This window comes from Myotis myotis, unplaced genomic scaffold (genome assembly GCF_014108235.1).
Source record: "Myotis myotis isolate mMyoMyo1 unplaced genomic scaffold, mMyoMyo1.p scaffold_m19_p_2, whole genome shotgun sequence".
NCBI lineage: Eukaryota > Metazoa > Chordata > Mammalia > Chiroptera > Vespertilionidae > Myotis > Myotis myotis.
Window position 1 is genome coordinate 26,276,689 of NW_023416324.1, and position 21,716 is coordinate 26,298,404.

General features: G+C 36.4%; 1 protein-coding gene across 4 annotated transcripts in view; it reads left to right on the top strand.

Annotated features, from left to right (window-relative positions):
• LOC118676371 (intracisternal A particle-promoted polypeptide) overlaps positions 1-21,716 on the top strand; it is a 31,047-nt gene that overhangs the window by 4,030 nt on the left and 5,301 nt on the right. For 3 of the 4 annotated variants that reach the window (XM_036350195.1, XM_036350197.1, XM_036350196.1), the window contains exons 3-8: positions 1,907-2,338; positions 5,639-5,794; positions 8,005-8,172; positions 13,248-13,385; positions 14,392-14,514; positions 17,938-18,158. In XM_036350195.1, coding sequence (XP_036206088.1) covers positions 1,907-2,338; positions 5,639-5,794; positions 8,005-8,172; positions 13,248-13,385; positions 14,392-14,514; positions 17,938-18,158 — 1,238 coding nt within the window. The remainder of the gene's footprint in view (positions 1-1,906; positions 2,339-5,638; positions 5,795-8,004; positions 8,173-13,247; positions 13,386-14,391; positions 14,515-17,937; positions 18,159-21,716) is intronic. The other variant, XM_036350198.1, reaches the window with a different exon arrangement.

Here is a 21,716-nt window from a genome sequence, read left to right on the forward strand (position 1 = left end):
TTCTATCCAGTGAGCCAAACCAGCCAGGCACCATGTATTATTTTAATCAAATCTTTTACTTCTAAAATTTTTGTGAAGAATTTTAATGATATTAGAAAATCCATATAAAAACTATATATAAAGTTTTAATCTTATATAACAAATATACATGGGAAAATTTTTCAAGAAATATAAAATGGTAATAGTGTATGGATATGGAAAATGTGTGATTTTCATATTCATTTTTATACTTTTCTACCTAAAGTTTTTTCTGTAGTGAATACATAGTACTCTTATAATCAGGAAAAAAAGTTTAAAACAATGACTGTTGTTTGGTCTAGTTTTGAGAATACACCATACTCTCCGTAAAGGAGATAATTATGTGGCCTGATAAAGTGTTGCTTATTTAATGCATAATATTTACAACTGGAAAATAACAAAAGGTAATTTTTCTTTGTGTAGTTTCATATTCCTTTTTGGAAAATTTCAGAAAATAAGTTAATTGTGAGGATTGTAAAAATGACTTTTTTATCTACTGAAAGTAATGCAGCTCTGCCTATTAGCTAATGTACAAATTAACATTGAGAGGTTCTTGATCTGTCTTTTGTAAATGCCTTGTGTGAGTTGGAAACTGCTTTATAAATACCCCTGCTTCTCATACTTGAAAAATAGAAATGAACAGATTAATCCAATGGAATTAGTTGAACTACATAAAAACAGAAGAAATGCCACAAACTGTCTACTCCGCCTCTATTGTCTGATAGTAGCAAGAAGAGATATTTAGTGAAAGAGAATGTTCATGGCATCATTACTATATTGCTGGTGATTAGCACTTCCATCAAAGAATAAGAAGTGGTAAAACCCAGAGAAATAAAAGTTACTGAGCATATATAGGGAAAAATAACTGTACAACGTTAACATTTAAGGCTAAAACTGATGTAACAGTTAAGAACAATGTTTGTCTGCTAGTAAAAGATACAAAGTGGCTTAACCAGATAGGAATTTATTTTTCCACAAAAATGAATCCATAGTAATTCAAAGGCTGGTATAGTGGCTTCATGATGTCATTAGTGTCCCATTATTCATCCATCATTTTGCTCCACCATCTGTAGTATGTAGCCTCTAACATTATCACTGAACTCCAGCCAGTGGAAGGAGAAAGAGGAAAAGGCAAAAGAGCCTGCCCCCTCAGACTATCCTCTTTTTAAGCTTTTCTAGTAACCCTAACCAATAACCACTACCTATATCCTTTTGGCTAACCTCAGTCAAAAATTCATTTCTATCTGCCAAGGGAAGCTAAGAAATATAATTTTTAGCTGGGCACAATTGCCACTCATAGCAAAACCAAGGTTCTATTAATAAAGATGAAAATAAATTTTGGGCATATATATTGGTCAGGGAACTTTGTAATTTGATACAATTTTTTTTTAAATTTTTTTGTGTGGTTAGAACATACCATTTTATTTTCTTTTTTATTTTCTTTTTTTAGCATATTAGGCTTTTATTATATAGGATTTTACATATGTCTCCTTTTTTTCCCGCCCTTAACAATCCCTCGGCCTCCCCTACCCCCAGTGTCTTATGTCCATTGGTTATGCTTATATGCATGCATACAAGTAGTTTTGTTTTTGTTTTTTAAAAAAGAACATGTTCTTTGATTTTCATTACAGTGGCATTTCCTTTTCGGGGAATGTGGGGACAGCAGTCAGGGTTAAATGAATGTATAAAGCAATTAATGCTATGTCTACTTCATTGTAAGTGTTCCATAAATGTTCTGTACCTTTATCATTTAAGTTTTGTGCTCTATCAATCCTTTGTTGCCTTTTCACTTAGCTATTGGTGGAATCAAATATAATGCCTCTTTAATATAAGTCAAATGTTTGTTTTTATTTTACTGTACTGGTTATTTGTCTCCCTGTTTCCCTAGGCATAGTGGACATAGGTGTGAATAATGTCCAGGAGTTGCTTGTTGCAGCGGACATGCTACAATTGACTGAAGTTGTTAATCTTTGCTGTGCATTTCTGAAAGGACAAATTGATCCACTGAACTGCATTGGGATCTTTCAGTTCTCTGAGCAGATTGCCTGCCATGATCTTTTGGAATTCACAGAAAACTATATTCATGTCCATTTCTTGGAGGTTCAGAGTGGGGAAGAGTTCCTGGCACTTACAAAAGATCAGTTGATCAAAATTTTGCGAAGTGAAGAGCTTAGCATTGAGGATGAATACCAGGTCTTCTTAGCTGCAATGCAGTGGCTTCTCAAAGATCTGGGAAAAAGAAAAAAATATGTGGTGGAAGTGCTAGACCCAATTCGATTTCCTTTACTACCTCCTCAGAGGCTTTTAAAGTATATAGAAGGTAACTTTTGTTGTATATCAGTCAACTACTTACCCAATGGCTTTTTGCTTTCTGAAATGTGATAGTGTTTTTACTTTCAGTTCAATAGCAGACATTTATTGAATGATTACTATATGCAAGTTACAGATTTGTGTTTTTATGGGTAGATAGTTGTAGTTCCATATTTCTGCCCTTTTTTTCTTTTTAAATATATTTTATATTTTACAGAGAGGAAGGGAGAGGGATAGAGTGTTAGAAACATCAATGAGAGAGAAACATCGATCAGCTGTCTCCTGCACACCCCCTACTGGGGATGTGCCCACAACCAAGGTACATGCCCTTGACTAGAATCGAACCTGGAACCCTTCAATCCACAGATTGACACTCTATCCACTGAGCCACACTGGTTAGGGCTTCATATTTCTACCTTTATTTTAATAAAATCCTTATGTACCTTTCTTGAAATTAAATACTAATAGAGGTTAGAGCTATAGATAAAATTACTGACTGAACTAAAATACTGTTGTTTTTGGCAGTACTAAGTATTTCAAGATAAGATTTCCTCTTGTCGCTTTTAAAAAGTCAGCAAAACCTAACAGTTGAGGAAAATGCATATGCTAAAAACAAAAACAAAACTTAATAAATCCTGTAAGTCCTCTCATTATAAAATAAATTTTATATTGATATATCATAGCTCCTAAGTGCCTTTGAATCATCTTTAGGTTCTAAACTTTGAAAATACTTTTCACCATAGTATAAAATAGTTTTTATCTTTATATTAGAAAAATGATAATATTTAAATTTATTTTTTTAAACTACTTTAGACTTGATTTCAAGATTTGAAGGTTTTTTTGTTAATCCTCACCTGAGAATATTTTTCCATTGATTTTTCGGGAGAGTAGAATAGAGAGGGAAAGACAGACAGAAATATCGATGTGAGAGAAACACATCGATTGGTTGCCTCCTCCTGCACGTGCCGAGACCAGGGCCAGAGAGGAACCGGCAACCAAGCTATGTGCCCTTGGCCAGAATCGAAACCAGGACCCTTTGGTCCACAGACTGACACTCTATCCACTGAGACAAACCGGCAAGATTTGTCCTACACTGAATGAAACTTGAGGATGTGACTGGATTATAAATAATGTAAGAGCTAATTCTCTGGACATCTTTTCTACTTTAGTTTACTTTGTTTCTCCCATCTAAAATTTGAGATCTAGGTGTTATGTTCTCACCGCTTCTTTCTAGCTTGAGACATGAAAGAAGTGGAAGAATGGAGATTTGCTAAGGCTGAGGTCCTTCCTTAGGGACTTGGTTCTGAGCTTTCTTATGAGATCCTAATATTGATCTTGTGTCAGAACCTACCTACTTAACCCAGCCAAGGATATATCTCATATAGACTTTGGCTAGCAAGGCGCTCTGTTAGATGGCAAACTGGCGATCCTCTCTACCTTTACTGCTGGTCCTATAAGGGATTTTCCTTTTATTGGTTTTGTTCTTTGACTTCTCAACTTGGCTTCTTCACTGCTCATTCTACCTCTCTCCAAATTATTAGTTATTAGTAAGAATTCTCAAGATTTTCTAAATTGACCTTCTTTCCTCAATATTGCATCTGAGATGTAGGGACAAGCCTAGGAGATAGTCCCTTGCTAGCATAAATGGGCCTTTGTGCAAATTTGAAAATAGTGCCCTTTTAGGGGGTCTTAGAGCTTGCCAGATGGGATACAGGTTGACTTTCATCCCCAATTCATCTAGTACCGTTGAGCAGGAAAAAACTACCCAATCATGCTCAAAGTCTCTAGGAAATGGATCTCATCCCAGCAGCTCATCTGAACAGCTCTTTTGTTTCTTGCTTTGAGTATAATTTTTTTAAAATATATTTTTTATTGATTTTTTACAGAGAGGAAGGGAGAGGGATAGAGAGTTCGAAACATCGATGAGAGAGAAACATCGATCAGCTGTCTCCTGCACACCTCCCACTGGGGACGTGCCCGCAACCAAGGTACATGCCCTTGACTGGAACCGAACCCGGGACCCCTCAGTCCGCAGGCTAACGCTCTAGCCACTGAGCCAAACCTATCAGGGCTGACTATAATTTTTTAAAGTTTATGACATATTTTATACCCTTTTGTTATTAGGTTATATGTATTGAATTTTGGGCTACTTTTTTTTCATTTTGTTAAATAATTGTGATTCTATTTCACCTTGCCATCTTTATTTAGAAATCCTCATACATGTATTTTAAAATTGTCTAGTATGAAGCATTTATTAAAAATTTTTTTTATTGATTTCAGAGAGGAAGGGTGAAGGAGAGAAAGATAGAAACATCAGTGATGAGAGAGAATCAATGATTGGCTGCCTCCTGCACACCCCCTACTGGGGGTTGAGCCCACAACATGTGCCCTGACCAGGAATCCAACTGTGACCTCCCGGTTTATAAGTCGACGCATAGCCATTGAGCAACACGAGTTGGGCTGAAGCATTTTTTTAAAAAATATGTACTTACTGATTTTAGAAAAAGAGAGAAACATCAATTTGTGCCCTAGCCATTGTGGCTCAGTTGGTTGAACATCATCCTTACAGGGTTTTGTTTAAAAGGTAGCCGGTTCAAGTTCTGTTCAGGGCACATGTCCAGGTTGCAGGTTCGATACCCAGTAAGGATGTTTTCGAGAGGCAACCAACGAATGTTTCTCTCTCACGTTGATGTTTCTCTCCCTTTCCCTTCCTCTCTCTCTCTCTAACAATCAATAAAAAACATATTAAAAAGAAAAAGAAACATTGATTTGTTGTTCTACTTATTTATGCATTCATTGGTTGATTCTTACATGTGCCCTGACCTGGGGTAGAACCTGCAACCTTGGCATATCAGGCAACACTCTAACCAACTGAGCTACCCAGTCAGGGCCATGAAGCATATTTTTAAAAACAATCTTTGGTCCAACCAGCGTGACTCTGGTTGAGTGTCAACCTATGAGGTCATGGTTTGATTCTCAATTACAGGCTTGATCCCCAGTGGGGGGCATGCAGGAGGCAGCTGATCAGTGTTTCTCTGTCATCATTGATGTTTCTCTCTCTCTGTCCCTCAAACTTCCTCTTTAAAATCAATAAAAATATATTTTAAAAAATAATCTTTGATTTAAGAAAAGTATATTTTTCAGTAGCAATGAGAAAAATAATATTTGGTATTATAGGAAATGGTGTGGTTAAATCACCATTGTTTGATGATGAGTTTTTTATTTTTTGATTGTCAATTCTTTTTATGTAAGCATATCTTTTCAGTATTTAAAAGTTGATTAAACATTATCTTTTTAAACATTACTTTAGGAGTATCTGATTTTAATCTTCGTGTTGCATTGCAAACACTTTTGAAAGAGTACTGTGAGGTGTGCAAATCTCCCAAAGAGAACAAGTTTTGTAGTTTTCTGCAGACATCTAAGGTTCGACCTCGGAAGAAAGCAAGAAAGTATCTGTATGCAGTAGGTGAGAACATTTATTTATTTACTTATTTATGTATTTTTCTTTCTCTTTTTACATTGTATTTATTGGAGTGACATTGGTTAATAAAATTATATAGGTTTTAGATGTATAATTTTATAATATACTATAGTTGATAGAGGTTATCTTTATTTTCAGGATCAAAATCTTTTAATGTTTTATTGTTATTATACATGTCAGAATATTCAGGTGTGTTAAATAGACATATTTAATTTTACATGCAGACTACAGATTTATAAATTGTAGTTATAGAATACAGTGAACACATCTAAAAATTAAATAGCTACTCATTTGACATTATTCTGTGATCTGAATATTTGGTTCTTAGATTACTCAATTATTGTCAATAACTGACTACAGAAATACTACTTTAAAAGTTGAAAATTTGCTTTAAAAGTATCTGATTTTAATCTTTGTGTTGCATTGCAGGAAGAAAAATGAACCTCAAAAATATTAACTATTCACAGTGTCATAGATGGTCATTAGGGATGATAAGAACCAATGGTCTCCAAAGTGTGGGTGTGCAGGGTGTGCAGGATAATCCATAGGCATATGAGATGAACATATTAAAGCCTCTCTTTCTTTTTATTTTAAAAAACATTAAACCATATCAGTATTTGATATATATATATATATATATATATATATATATATATATATACATATTGACAGATCGCCTAGATTTATATAGATAATATAATTTATATATAAATATTTTCTGTATAATTTATATGTATGTAATTATAACTAGAGGCCCAGTGCACGAATTTGTGCATGGGGGCTTGGGGGAAGGAACCTCGGGAAGTTGGCCGGTCAGGGGGAGCGAGTGGAGGGACTGTGGGAGGTTGGCTGTGGGAGCGCATTGACCACCAGGGGGCAGCTCCTGCTTTGGGCATCTGCCCCCTAGTGGTCACATCATAGTGCACATCATAGTGACTGGTCGTTTGGTTGTTTGGTCGTAACTGTCGCTAGGCTTTTATATATATAGATTTTATATATGCTATAATGTATAAGTATGTAATTTTTTAGTGCATGCTAAACTTTTTTAATGAGATGTGCAGTCAAACGTGAATTTCAACTTGCTATTTTTTTTAAATATGTTTCTATTAATTTTTTTAGACAGAGAGGAAGGGAGAGGGAGAGAGAGAAAGTGATCTGCTGCCTCCTGTACACCCCCTAATGAGGTTTGAGCCCACAACTACAGTGTATGCCTTGATCAGGAATCGAACCAGCAACCTCTTGCTGCATGGGATGACACTCAATCAACTGAGCCACACCAGCAGGGCTCAATTCACAATTTTTATTTGAAAGAGACACTAATAGAGATCATAATGGAACTTTTTAAAAAATATGTTTTTATTGATTTCTTTTCCTTTTTTTTTTTCCAAAGCAAGAGAGAGAGAGAGAGATGAGAGGGAGAAGGGAGAGGAAGGGTAAGGGGGGGCGGGGGAGAGAAACATTGATCCCCTGCTTCCTGCATGCATCCTGACCAGGGATGGAGCAAAACGTGGGCATGTGCCTTGTCTGAGAATCAGACCATGACCTTTTGGTACACAGAATGAAGCTCAACCAACTGAGCCCCACTGCCCAGGGCAGAAACTTTTTAACTAGACAAATAACCAGCTCCTAGATTATGTTTTTTGTTTTTTTGGGTTTTGGTTTTTTTGTTGTTGTTAATCGTCACCCGAGGATATTTTTTCCCTGTTGATTTTTTTAGAGACAGTGGAAGGGAGTCGGGGAGAGAGAGAGAGAGAGAGCATCAATGTGAGAGAGACACATGGATTCATTGCCTCCCACACACCCCCCAACCAGGGCTGGAGATCAAACCTGCAACCTGGGTGCATGCCCTTGACCAGGAATGGAACCCGAGAGTCTTTGGTCTGTGGGCCAACACTCTAACCACTGAGCAGCACCAGCAAGGGCTAGATTTATGTTTTACCTAATGTTCTATATAACTAAGATCAGGTAGTACAACATTGTGGTTAATTCACTTTATTTAAGCCATAATCTTTCAGGACTTGGCACATTTAAGAATAATATATGTATATATGGCAAGCTCTAAAGCATTTATTCTTTGCTATGAAATAGTTACACTGAATGTCTAGATGTAGATGGTTAGATTTTTCTCTTTATTACCATTTCCGTATTTAGCGGTAAGGAATTTGCTATGGTCCTTCTTTCCTTCCTTTGTTCAGGTGGATATACTCGGTTGCAGGGTGGTCGTTGGAGTGATAGCAGAGCCCTCAGCTGTGTAGAACGTTTTGACACCTTTAGCCAGTATTGGACCACTGTATCTTCACTTCATCAAGCTCGATGTGGGCTGGGAGTAGCAGTTCTGGGAGGGATGGTCTATGCTATTGGAGGTAATGATGAGAATGTCTTATTTCCCTCATTAATCTTTAGCTATAAGTTGGCTAAATTTTTATATGCTTTACATATATTGTGAGGCTATGGGGTATACATAGCTACATTGTGCTTACTAAATATTTATTGAATAAATGAGTGAAAGAAATTAAAAGAAAACACAAGCTATTGAATATTTCAGACCAGAGGGATACTATAATTTATCATAAGGCAGAATACTTAAGTTTGATGTTGTCTGGTTTTTTGTTGTTGTTGTTGTTGTTTTAAATTATTTGTATTGATTTCAGAGAGGAAGAAAGAGAGATAGAAACATCACTAAGGAGAGAGAATCATTGATTGGCTGCCTCCTGCACAACCCACACTGGGGATCAAGCCCACAACCCGGACATGTGCCTTGACCAGGAATCGAACCATAACCTCCTGGTTCATAGTTCAACACTCAACCACTGAGCCACACTGGCTGAGCACTGTTTTTTAATTGCTTTTTAAAATACTTATTGATTTCAGAGAGAGAGAGAAATAAAAACATCAATGATGAGCCCTAGCCCAGTGATGGCGAACCTATGACACCCGTGTCGGAGGTGACACGCGAACTCATTTTTTTGGTTGATTTTTCTTTGTTAAATGGCATTTAAATATATAAAAATAAGTATCAAAAGTATAAATCTTTGTTTTACTATGGTTGCAAATATAAAAAAAATTCTATATGTGACACAGCATCAGAGTGAAGTTAGGGTTTTTCAAAATGCTGACACGCCGAGCTCAGAAGGTTCGCCATCACTGCCCTAGCCGGTTTGGCTCAGTGGATAGAGTGTTGGCCTGTGGACTAAAGGGTCCTGGGTTCGATTCTGGTCAAGGGCAAGTGCCCAGGTTGTGGGCTGAATCCCCAGTGTGGGGCATAGAGGAGGCAGCTGATCAATGATTTTTCTCTCATCATTGATGTTTCTATCTCTCTTTCTTCCTTCTCTGAAATCAATTAAAAAAATTTTTTTTAAAGAAAAGTTGTTCATACAATGTGGCACCAAAACTTAGGTTGATATTTATCATTAAAAAATTTTTAAATTCTGAAAGCTGCATTACGAATCATTTTTAATTAATCAAGTTATCCAGATAGTGGGACATACAAAAACCAAGTCAACTAGATATTTGGATATATTTCTTGATTGAAATCATTGTGTTTTCTGAAACTGTTATTGTGAAATATATGCTCCAGCAACTGAACCACACTCAACAAGGTTCTAAATACTGTTTTAAAAAATTAAGATATAATTCACATACCATCAAATTCACCATTTAGAGTATATAGTTCAGTGGTTTTTAGTATATTCACAAAGTAGTGCTACCATCACTACTCATTCCAAAACATTTTCATCTCTGCAAAAAGCTTCTCTTATCATTTAGGGAAATTTATTTTTTTAATTTTATTTATTTTAGAGAGGAAGGAGAGAGAGAGATAGAAACATCAATGATGAGAGAGAATCATTGATCTGATGCCTCCTGCACACCCACTACTGGGGATTGAGCCCGCAACCTGGGCATGTGCCCTTAACTGGAATCGAACCCAGGACTCTAATCCACAGGCCGACGCTCTATCCACTTAGCCAAACTGGGTAGGGCATTTAGGGAAATTTTTATATCAGTGTAGGGAACTGTTTACTAGCCATATTCCCAGACTCCAACCAAGGGTCTACCTTGCAAAGCAAGCCTTTCTAAAGATAGGCAGTCTCAGACCTGCTATGTTAACTTCTGCACAGTAGGAGTTTTGTAAACATTCAGGATTCTAGGCCCTCATACAGTTAAATGTGCTGCAAATATCTTTCCTACTCTGCTGCTTCACCTTTCACTTATATGGTATCTTTTTTTATTTTTTACTCTTCTCCCGAAGGTATGTTTTCACTGACTTTAGAGGGGAAGGGAGAGAAACATCTATGTATGAGAGAAACATCAATTGACTGCCTCCGTTTCTTGCCCCTGCCAACAATCAAACCCACAACCTACGTATGTGCTCTGACCGGAAATCAAACCACCAACCTTTCAGTACCTGGGTTGAGGCTCCAACCAACCTGAGCCACACTAGCCAGGACTTTTTATAGTGTCTTTTGATAAACAAATGTTTTTAATTTTAATGTAGCCAACTCTATTATTTTTCCCCTTTATGGTTAGTGTTTCTTTTACCTTTTTAAAGAAATCCTTCCCTACTCCAAAGTCATGAGGATACATATCTTTACTGCTTTCTAAAATTTTATAGTTTTTCCATTTACATTTATGTCTATAATCTACCTGGAATTGAGTTTTTAAGGATAGTGTGAGTAGGGAACCAGTTTCCTTTATCCCCCCTATATAGATATAACCAATTATCCTAGCATAATAAAACTTTTCTTTCTTCACTGCTCTGCAGTACAAACTGTCTTATGCCTAGTAATCATATATGCATAGATCTGTTTTCTAGATTTCTTTTCTGTTCCATTGGTCTATTTGTCTATCTCTATCTTAATTACTATAGCTCTATTTAAATCTAATGAGCTTATCTGATAGGATAGTGTCTCCTTAATTTCTGGGAGTGCTTGCCTATTCTAGATCTTTTGTACTTCCCATATAAATTTTAGAATCATTTTTTTTAATAATACTGTATGATTCCACTTATGTGAGGTACTTAGAATAGTCAGAATCTTAAATCAAAGTATAATGGTGATTGCCAGAGGCTGGGAGAGATAAAAATGAGGAGTTTTTGTATAATACGTATAGTGTTTCAGTTTGATAAGATGAAAATGGTTATGGTTGTCATGGCTACACAACATGTGAATGTGTTTAACATCACTGAACTGTAAACTTAAAAATGGTTAAGATAGTAAATTTTATGTTGTGTTAAATGTAACAAAAAAAGATTTTTTTAAAAATTGGGATTATATTATATCTATAAACCAGTTTGGGGATAATGGTATATATATATGTAATTTTTTGTTGTTAATCCTCACCTGAGGATATTTTTTCATTCATTTTTAGGGAGAGTGGAAAGGAGAGGGAGAGACAGAGAGAAATATCAATGTGAGAGAGACACATCAATGGTTGCCTCCCACATGAGCCCTGTCTAGGGCCGGGGATCAAGCCTGCAACCAAGGTAGATGCCCTTGACCAGAATCAAACCCATGACCCTTCAGTCCATGGGCTGACATTCTGTGCACTGAGCCAAACTTGCTAGGGCAATAATCATCTTTACATTGACTCTTCTATGTCATGAAGATGATACATCTCATTTATTTAGATCAGGGGTCCTCAAACTTTTTAAACAGGGGCCCAGTTCACTGTCCCTCAGACCGTTGGAGGGCCAGACTATAGTTTAAAAAAAAACTATGAACAAATTCCTATGCACACTGCACATATCTTATTTTGAAGTAAAAAAACAAAACGGGAACAAATACAATATTTGTATTTGCATGTGGCCCGCGGGCCATAGTTTGAGGACCCCTGATTTAGATATTCCTTAATTAAAAATTTTATCTAAAGTTTATAAATTTTAACCATCGAGGTCTTATACAAGCTTTGATTAGATTTACTCCTAGGTATAGTATATTTTTATTTTTATTTATTTATTTTTTTAAATATATTTTATTGATCTTCCACAGAGAGGAAGGGAGAGAGACAGAGAGTCAGAAACATCGATGAGAGAGAAACATTGATCAGCCGCCTCCTGCACACCCCCCACTGGGGATGTGCCCGCAACCCAGGCACATGCCCTTTACCGGAATCGAACCTGGGACCCTTCAGTCCGCAGGCCGACACTCTATCCACTGAGCCAAACCGGTTTCGGCAATATTTTTAAATTCTATTTTAAGTAATATCTTTTCTTATGCTCCTAAGATGTATTATATATATACACACACACACACACACACACACACACACACACACACATATATATATATATATATATATATATACACACACACACACACACACAGATACAAAGATAAAGATATGGACCTGTAGACACATTATATACTTACATTACATATGTATTACACTTATGTGTGTGTGTGTATATATATGTGATTGGTATCTTCTTTTATGTTGTTATTTAATTGTATGTGTGATATGGGACTTCTCTCCACAGCTTAAATCATAGTTAAACTGTAGTTTTACCCATTTTCCAATAAATTCCATTAATTTCCACTTAAATGTTTTCATATTTTTAGACAAAGTGACTACAGGTATCAAACTCACATATACAACTCAGCGTTTTGTGTTGTTTCTTTTTAATTTATCTTTATTGTTGAAAGTATTATAGATGGCCCCCTTTTTCCCCATTGACCCCACACCTGTCCCCACCTCCCCCCAGGCCTTCACCACACTATTTTCTGTTTGTTGCTAGATAAGAATTACATTACTAGTAAAACTCAATTTTACAATTGTCAAAATGCAAATTGTGTGGATTGTTTGGGTCAGTGGTCGGCAAACCACGGCTCGCAAGCCACATGCGGCTCTTTTGCCCCTTGAGTGTGGCTCTTCCACAAAATACCACGTGCGGGCGCGCACGTACAGTGTGATTGAAACTTTGTGGCCCATGCGCAGAAGTCGGTTTTCGGCCTGGGTGAGTCTATTTTGAAGAAGTGGCGTTAGAAAGAAGTGGGGGTACGTTCGCTGAGGTCGACCCCTCAGATTGAGGACGTTTTTAGCAAAGGCCAGCTTAGGAGTACCCCAATTAAGTTAATAACAATGTACCTACCTATATAGTTTAAGTTTAAAAAATTTGGCTCTCAAAAGAAATTTCAATCGTTGTACTGTTGATATTTGGCTCTGTTGACTAATGAGTTTGCCGACCACTGGTTTGGGTAATAGAATTAGAAATAGATAATAGGAAAATTGTGCCATTACTACATTAAATGGACTTTACTAAATGATAGTGCTATGATTTCAAAATAACACTTGCTGGGCAAATGAATTTTAATAAATAGTATAAAATCAGGCATAATAGTTGAATTTCTGACAACATGAAATGCTACTGAATATTGTGTTATGGTTCTAGATTATTAGCATTACTAAGTCTCCTGATATGTGTCTCTTTTATTTAACATAGGTGAAAAAGATTCAATGATTTTTGATTGTACTGAATGCTATGATCCAGTTACTAAACAGTGGACAACTGTAGCTTCAATGAATCACCCCCGCTGTGGCTTGGGAGTGTGTGTGTGTTATGGGGCTATCTATGCTTTGGGTAATTATGCTGTTCAATTTAAGGATATCTAATGTTACTTAAATTCTTAGATTCTGATTACTTAGAAATTTTCCTTCTCTCCCATAAGAAACATTTTCCTTTCAGCTTTATAAATTATTCTTCTCAAAATACTATTACTTGGGGGATATTGTAAAAAGTGGAGTTCTTAGAAAGGGATGGAGATAAAATATAGATGAGATATCCAATGAAACTCTTTAGCTGATAGTTAAACTGCATGACTAGTATAAGCAGGCTAAATATGCAGAAGTTGTTTCAAAAGATAGTTTTGCAAAATACCAAATTTCCTATGCAATATGTTGAAGTTTTAGGTTTATTTTATTTATTTTTAAGTACATTTTTATTTTATTTATTTTTAAAATATATTTTTATTGATTTCAGAGAGGAAGGAAGAGGGAGAGAGATAGAAACAGCAATAATGAGAATCATTGATTGGCTGCTGCTTCCTGCACACCCCACACGGGATCAAGCTTGCAACCCAGGCATATGCCCTGGCTAGAATTGAACCATGACCTGGTTCATAGGTTGGCGCTCAACCCCTGAGCCATGGCAGCTAAGCTATATTTATTGATTTTAGAGAGAGGAAGAGAGCGAGATAGAGAGATAGAAACATCGATGAGAGAGAAGCATCATCAATCTGCTGCCTGCTGCATGCCCCCTACTGGGAATTGAGCCTACAATCTGCACATGTGTCCTGACCTGGAATTGAACCGTGAACCAGGAGGCCTACGCTCAATCGCTGAACCACACTGGGCGGACTGTTTTGTTTTATTTTAAATTCCTAGTTGAAAATAGGCAGAGAGTTAAAAGATCTGAGTTCTACTCACAGTCAAATTCTAACTTTTCATGTGATCTTGGACAAATAACCCCTCTATTCCATGTGATAATCATCCATAATATGAAGTTGTCAGGTTAGATGTTTTCTAAGGTGTTTTTGATAAATAAGATTCCTTTATCCCAGACATAACATTTTTCTGTTTGGTTATAGGTGGATGGGTTGGAGCTGAGATAGGGAACACCATTGAACGATTTGATCCTGATGAAAATAAATGGGAAGTAGTTGGCAACATGGCTATGTCACGCTACTACTTTGGCTGTTGTGAAATGCAAGGTGATTGATTGCTTTATAAAATGTTTTTCTTGAAAATATCTATAATAATAAAAGTGTAATATGCAAATCGACCGAACGACTGAAGAGCAGAACAACCATCCGGATGACCTTCTGGACAACCACGCTATGACACCCACTGGCGCCAGGCCAGCTAAGGCGGGTGCAATACAATTGGTTGGGGGCCTGGTCATGGCCCCATGATTGCCCTGCAGAGGGAGGCCCAGGCCACCGGCTGGTGGGGCGATCAATCAATCTGGGGGCTCCACGATCGCCCCAAAGAGGGAGGCCCAGGTCAACAACCGGCAGGTTGCGGTGGGTGGGCAGGGCCTACTTCTTTGGAGCGATTGATTGTGGGGCTCCCAGACTGAGAGGGCACAGGCTGGGCTGAGGGACCCCCTTGCTGAGTGCACGAATTTCATGCATTGGGCCTCTAGTATATATATATATTTTTAAATATATTTTATTGATTTATTACAGAGAGGAAGGGAGAGAGATAGAGAGCCAGAAACATCAATGAGAGAGAAACATCGATCAGCTGCCTCCTGCACATCTACTACTGGGGATGTGCCCACAACCCAGGTACATGCCCTTGACCGGAATCGAACCCGGGACCCTTCAGCCCGCAGGCCGACGCTCTATCCACTGAGCCAAACCGGTTTCGGCGGGCCTCTAGTATATTTATAAAAACTGAGCCTGAGGCTTTTATTTACACAAAAGTATATTTATGTCTATTGATGTTTATTAAGTATTTAACATTAACAATATGGAAGTTCTGCTTTTAACCTCATATCTTTTTAACTTCTTATTTCTTTATTTCTGTATTGTCAAATAATATATTTTTCTCCAAAATAAACAGCTAGAATTTAAAATTACAGATAGGCAAAAACACCTGACTAGCAAAATAAGCATTTAAAATATAATTCTTGCCCTAGCCCATTTGGCTCAGTGGATAGAGCATCGGCCTGTGGACTGACGGGTTCCAGGTTCAGTTCCAGTCAAGGGCACATGCCTAGGTTGTGGGCTCAGTCCCCGGGTAGGGAGTGTGCAGGAGGCATCAAATCAATGATTCTCTCTCATCATTGTTTCTATTTCTCTCTCTCTCCTCCTCCCTTCCTCTCTCAAATCAATAAAAATATATTTTTTTAAATAAAAATAAAAATAAAATGTCATTCTTGTCCTGGCTGGTTTGGCTCAGTGATTAGAGTGTTGGCCTATGTGCCGAAGGGTCTCAGGTTCGATTCCTGTTTGTGTTATGGTTCTAGACCAGCCGTGGGCAAACTACGGGCCCGCGGGCTGGATCCGGCCTGTTTGAAATGAATAAAACTAAAAAAAAAAAAGACCGTACCCTTTTATGTAATGATGTTTACTTTGAATTTATATTAGTTCACACAAACACTCCATCCATGCTTTTGTTCTGGCCCTCCGGTCCAGTTTAAGAACCCATTGTGGCCCTCGAGTCAAAAAGTTTGCCCACCCCATTCTAGACCATTAGCATTACTAAATCTCCCAAGGGCACATACTTTGGTTGCAGATTCCCCAGCCCCAATAGGGGTGTATACGGGAGGCAACCAATAGATGTGTCTCTCTCACATCAGTTTCTCTCTTCCCTTCCACTCTCTAGAAATCAATGGAAAAAATATCCTCGAATGAGGATTAAAAAATAAACTAAATTAAATGTCATTCTTTATTGTTATTTTGTCTCCCATTCAGGCCTTAGCAAGTATTTCTAAGTAAGGAGAGAATATAAATAACAATCTTCACATTCTCTTCTTATAGGCTTCTTCAGTGTGTTTTTTAATAGGGTACGTTGTGATTCAGGCCACATAGAATATAATGCTACAATAGATTTGAAAAATGTTGCACTGAATATTAAAATGGTGTATGGAAATTATTTTAATTGTCTATTATACCCTGAGAGATAGGTAGTTCTGTCAAATAAAACCTGATTCTCTGTCCAGAGTTAGAGAGCAAATTTATATGTACCTGCAGAGTAGGAAATAGTCTGCCCATTGTCATATGACAACTCAGCCTACTTTGTTCCCAGCTCAAGTTCTTCCTGCTTTGTGAAGATTTCAACTAGCATTTAAATGTACAAATTACATGGTGCAAACTATATTAATATTATAATGTTCTCTAGTTGTTTTATATTTATTATTTTTACCTTCCCATCTAAAAATCATAGAGTCAGGCATCTTGGAGATTATCTATTTCAACCCCTTTATTTATAAATGAGGAAGCTGAAGATTAGGAAGGCTGTGAGTTATCTCTTTTCATAGCTGGTTACTAGATAGCTGGAGCTAGAACCCCAAGTTTATTAACATTTAGCTCACATTTCTTAAAATACCATTAAAGTGAGGAGTTATAAACTATAGCTCCTCACTTTAGAATGTGGGAAACACACTGGGTACTCAGAAATAACTATAAATTGACAGAACCATTAGTTTCGATCAAATTTAAAAATGAACTCTCTGTGAATTATATTCTATTATACTCTAGTGATTAATCTGGTATTTTAATCTAGCCATATAAATATTATAATTTAAATTCAATTATCTATTTTATGTCCATCTGAACAACAGGTAGGCTTTCACAGTTTAAGTGCATAATATTTTTAAAAATATATATATATTTTTATTGATTTTAGAGATGAAGAGAGAAAGCGACAGAAACATCAATGATGAGAGAGAATCATTGATCAGCCTCCTGCACATCCCCTACTGGGGGATTGAGCTAGCAACCCAGGCATGTGCCCTGACTGAGAATCAAATCATGACCTCCTGGTTCTTTTTTTTTTTTTTTTTAATATATTTTATTGATCTTTTACAGAGAGGAAGGGAGAGGGATAGAGAGTTAGAAACATTGATGAGAGAGAAACATCAATCAGCTGCCTCTTGCACACCCCCTACTGGGGATGTGCCCGAAACCAAGGTACACGCCCTTGACCGGAATTGAACCTGAAACCCTTCAGTCCGCAGACGGACGCTCTATCCACTGAGCCAAACCAGTTAGGGCACCTCCTAGTTCTTAAAGTCATTGTTCAACCACTGAGCCATGCCTGCCAGGTTTAAATGCATAATATTTTTTAGGGGGGAAAAAGTCCCTTTCCTTTTCCTTTGTTACCTTTACTTGGTAGCATATGGAACTTGAGACCATTAAGCAGACAATAAGATGGGAAATCTTTGTCTGACATTTATTTTCTTATAGCATCATTAGGCTCGTTGAAAATTTAATTACACTGTAAATTCATACCCCTAACTTTGTAACATGCTTAAATGTGAGCTGTAATAAACTAGACAGATGTCAATTTTCTGTTAAAAAAATTGGTATAGCCCTACATTAAATATAACAAACTGAAATCACAACTTTTGCTAATTATTGTGTCCTATTTTCTATAGCATCTGAGCAAAAATATTCCATTTCCAGGTTTAATTTATGTAATTGGGGGCATCAGCAATGAAGGAATAGAACTTCGTTCTTTTGAAGTTTATGATCCACTTTCCAAGCGTTGGTCTCCACTTCCTCCAATGGCAACCAGGAGAGCATATCTTGGGGTGGCTGCACTCAATGACTGCATATATTCTATTGGAGGGTGGAATGAGACTCAAGATGCTCTTCATACTGTAGAAAAATATTCCTTTGAAGAGGTAGGTTGGATGATTTCAAATATTTAGTATCCTGTTATTCTTTTAATGTCTTTAAAATCTGTAATACTCTAGCCAGTTTGGCTCAGTGGATAGAGCCTGCAGACTGAAGGACCCCAGGTTCAATTATGGTCAAGGGCACGTACCTCAGTTGCAGGCTCAATCCCTGGCCCTGGTTGGAGCTAGTGTGGAAGGCAGCCAATCTATGTGTCTCTCTCATATCAATGTTTCTCTCTCTCTCTGTCTTCTCTCCTCCCCCCACCCCCCCCACCCCCGAATCAGTGGAAAAATAGCCTCGGGTATGGATTAACAAAAAAAAAAGATCTGTAGTGGTGTACATTCTATCATTCATGATGTTGATCATTGAGGTTTTCTTCTCTTTTCAAAAGAAGTAAATTTTGGTGTCATTGATTTTTTTTCTACTTATTGTCCACTTTCTATTTCATTTATTTCTGTCCCTATTTTTTTTCCCTTCTTTTTGTTTTGGGTTTAATTTCCTCTTCTTTTTCTAGAATCTTAAAGTGGAGGCTTATCTGATTGACTTTCAGACCTTTCTTTTCCTATAATGTAAACCTTTAAAGCTATCAATGGTTTTCAAGCACTTCTTTAACTACACCCCGCACATTTTGATATGTTTTGTTTTAATTAGCATTTATCTCAAAATATCTTCTAATTTTCCTGATAATTCCTTCTTTGACCAATGAGTTGTTAGAAATCTGTTATTTAATTTCCACATATTTGGGGGGTTTCCAGATATCTTTGTGTCAGTGATTTCTAATTTAATTTCATTGTGATCGAAGAGCATACTTTGTGGTGGTAAATATTTCATGTGCACCTGAAAATAATTTGTTTTCTGCTGTTGTTGAGTGTATAAATGTCAGTTAAATCAAGTTGATTAGTGTTGTTCAAGTATGTCCAACTTGTCTCATTGTTTTGTAAATTACTAAGAGAGACGTGTCGAAATCTCCACCTATCATTATGGATTTGTCTGTTTTTCCTTTACATTTCTGAATCTTTGTTATTAAGTCTACACACATTGAGATTATTATGTCTTCTTGATTAATTGATCCTTTCATAGTATGAAGTGTTTTTCTTTACCTCTGTAATAACCTTTGTTCTGAAGTCTACTCTGTCTGACATTAATGCAGCCATTAATGTAGCCAAGTTGTGTTTTGATTAGTATTTGCATGGTATATCTTTTTTTCCCTTCTACTTTAAATCCATGTCTTTACAAACTGCATCTCTTGTAGGATAACATATAGTTGTGGTCTATGTTTTTTATGCAGTTTGGCAATGCCTGCCTTTCAAATGGAGTCTTTAGAGTTTTTACTATTTATATGTAACATCATTACAAATATGGATGGTTTTTAGACTTTCATTTTGTTGTTTTTTATTTGTATAATCCATTTCTTTATCCTTTCCCCCCCTTTTCTATCTTTAAGTTGATTGTTTCTTTTATTTTGCAATTAACCATATCTCTTCACCTTTTTTCTAAGAGATTTAGGGCTTACATTATTTATTATATAAATTTACATTATATACATATATATTTAGTGTATCAAATTTAACTTCAAATAATATTATACTACTTCATTTTCAATGTAAAAAACTTACAAAAACTTACTTTCATGCCCAACTCTAATCCTTTGTGCTATTTTATTTCTGTATTTATTGTTACAGTTACTTAAACAATAAATTATATCTGAAATACATTTTTAATGAGAAAGTCTTTGATAACTATGGATATATTTACCATTTCTAGTTTTATTTATTCTTTTGTGCAGAGCTAAGTTTGTATCTCATATCATTTTCTCTTAGCCTAAAGAACTTTTAAAAGTATTTCTTTCAGTGTTGCTCTGCTGGCAATGATTCTCTTAGCTTAGCTTAACTTCCATTTTCTGAAATTTCTTTTTTCCACCTTCACTTCTAAAGTAATTTTGCTGAGTATAGAATTATAGGTTGTTGAGTGTTTTTTTCCTTACCTTAAGATGTTTGTCTTCTTGCTTTGTTTCTGACGGGAAGTCAGTAGTCATTCTTAGCCTGTTTTCCCTGTATGTAATGTGTCTTTTTTTCTTTGGCAGCTTTTAAGATTTTCTCTTTATCATGAGTTTCCAGTAACTTGATTATGTGTTTCTTATTGGAGTTTTGTGTTTAACATGCTTGGAATTCATTGAAATTCTTGAATCTTTGGGACTATAGCTTCCATCAATGTTGTCAGCCATATTTCTTCAAATATTTTCTTGCTCTCTTACTGGGACTTCAATAATAGGCATGTAAGATCACTTGATATTGTCCCACAGATCACTGAGGGTCTTAAATTTTTTTCCATCTTCTTTTCTCTTTGTTCTTCAGTTTGTTTTTATTTTCCAGCTTTATTGAGATATAACTGACATATAAAAGTTGCATATATTGTCGTAACCGGTTTGGCTCAGTGGATAAAGCATCGGCCTGCAAACTGAAGGGTCCCGGGTTCGATTCCGGTCAAGGGCATGTACCTGGGTTGCGGGCACATACCCAGTAGCGGGTGTGCAGGAGGCGGCTGATCGATATTTCTCTCTCATCGATGTTTCTGGCTCTCTATCTCTCTCCCTTCCTCTCTGTAAAAAATTAATAAAATATATTTTTTTAAAAAAGTTGCATATATTAAGGTGTACAGTGTGACATTTTGATATACATCCTATATAATAAAAGTGTAATATGCTAAGTGTTGGACTGATCCGTTGACCGCTCAACAAGTCATATGATGCGCACTGACCACCAGGGGGCAGACGCTCCGACCGGTAGGTTAGCTTGCATCCCTGATCACAGGCCAGGCCGAGGGACCCCATCTGTGCATGAATTCATGCACCAGGCCTTTAGTTGACATTATAAAATGATTATCACAATCAGGCTAATTAATATATCCATCACCTCACATAGTTTCCTGTTCCTTTTTTGAGTGTGGTGAGAGCACATAAGACCTGCTTTCTTAGCAAATTTCAAGTATAGAGTATAATATTATTAACTATAGTCACCATGCTGAACATTATCTCTCTAGAACTTATTTACCCTGCATAATTGAAACTTTGTTCTCTGTGCTTCAGTTTGGATAGTTTCTATTGCTGTGTCCCTAAGCCACTATAGGGAATTTTTCATTTCAGATACTGTATTTTTTAGCTCTAGAAGGTCTTTTTGTTTGCTTATTTGTTTTGTTTTCCACTTCTCCCATCACAATGTTTATGCTTTCCTTTAGAACCTTGGAAATATTTATATCTGGGGCTTAAATTTTATTTTATTTTTCAATTATAGTTGACACAATATATTACTTTCTGGTATGTACAACATAGTGATTAGCCATTTATATACCTTATGAAGTAATTACCACAATAAGTCTAGTACCCATTTGATACCATACAGAGTTATTATAATATTATTGACTATATTCCCTAATGATAAACATAACCCCAACATCCTAGTTTATATTAACCAGCTATAGATATTTTTGTGAGTATGTCTGTCTTTTAAAATATTTTTTTTAGCTATGCCAACTTTGTGATATGTTCTGTAATTTCAGATAATCAA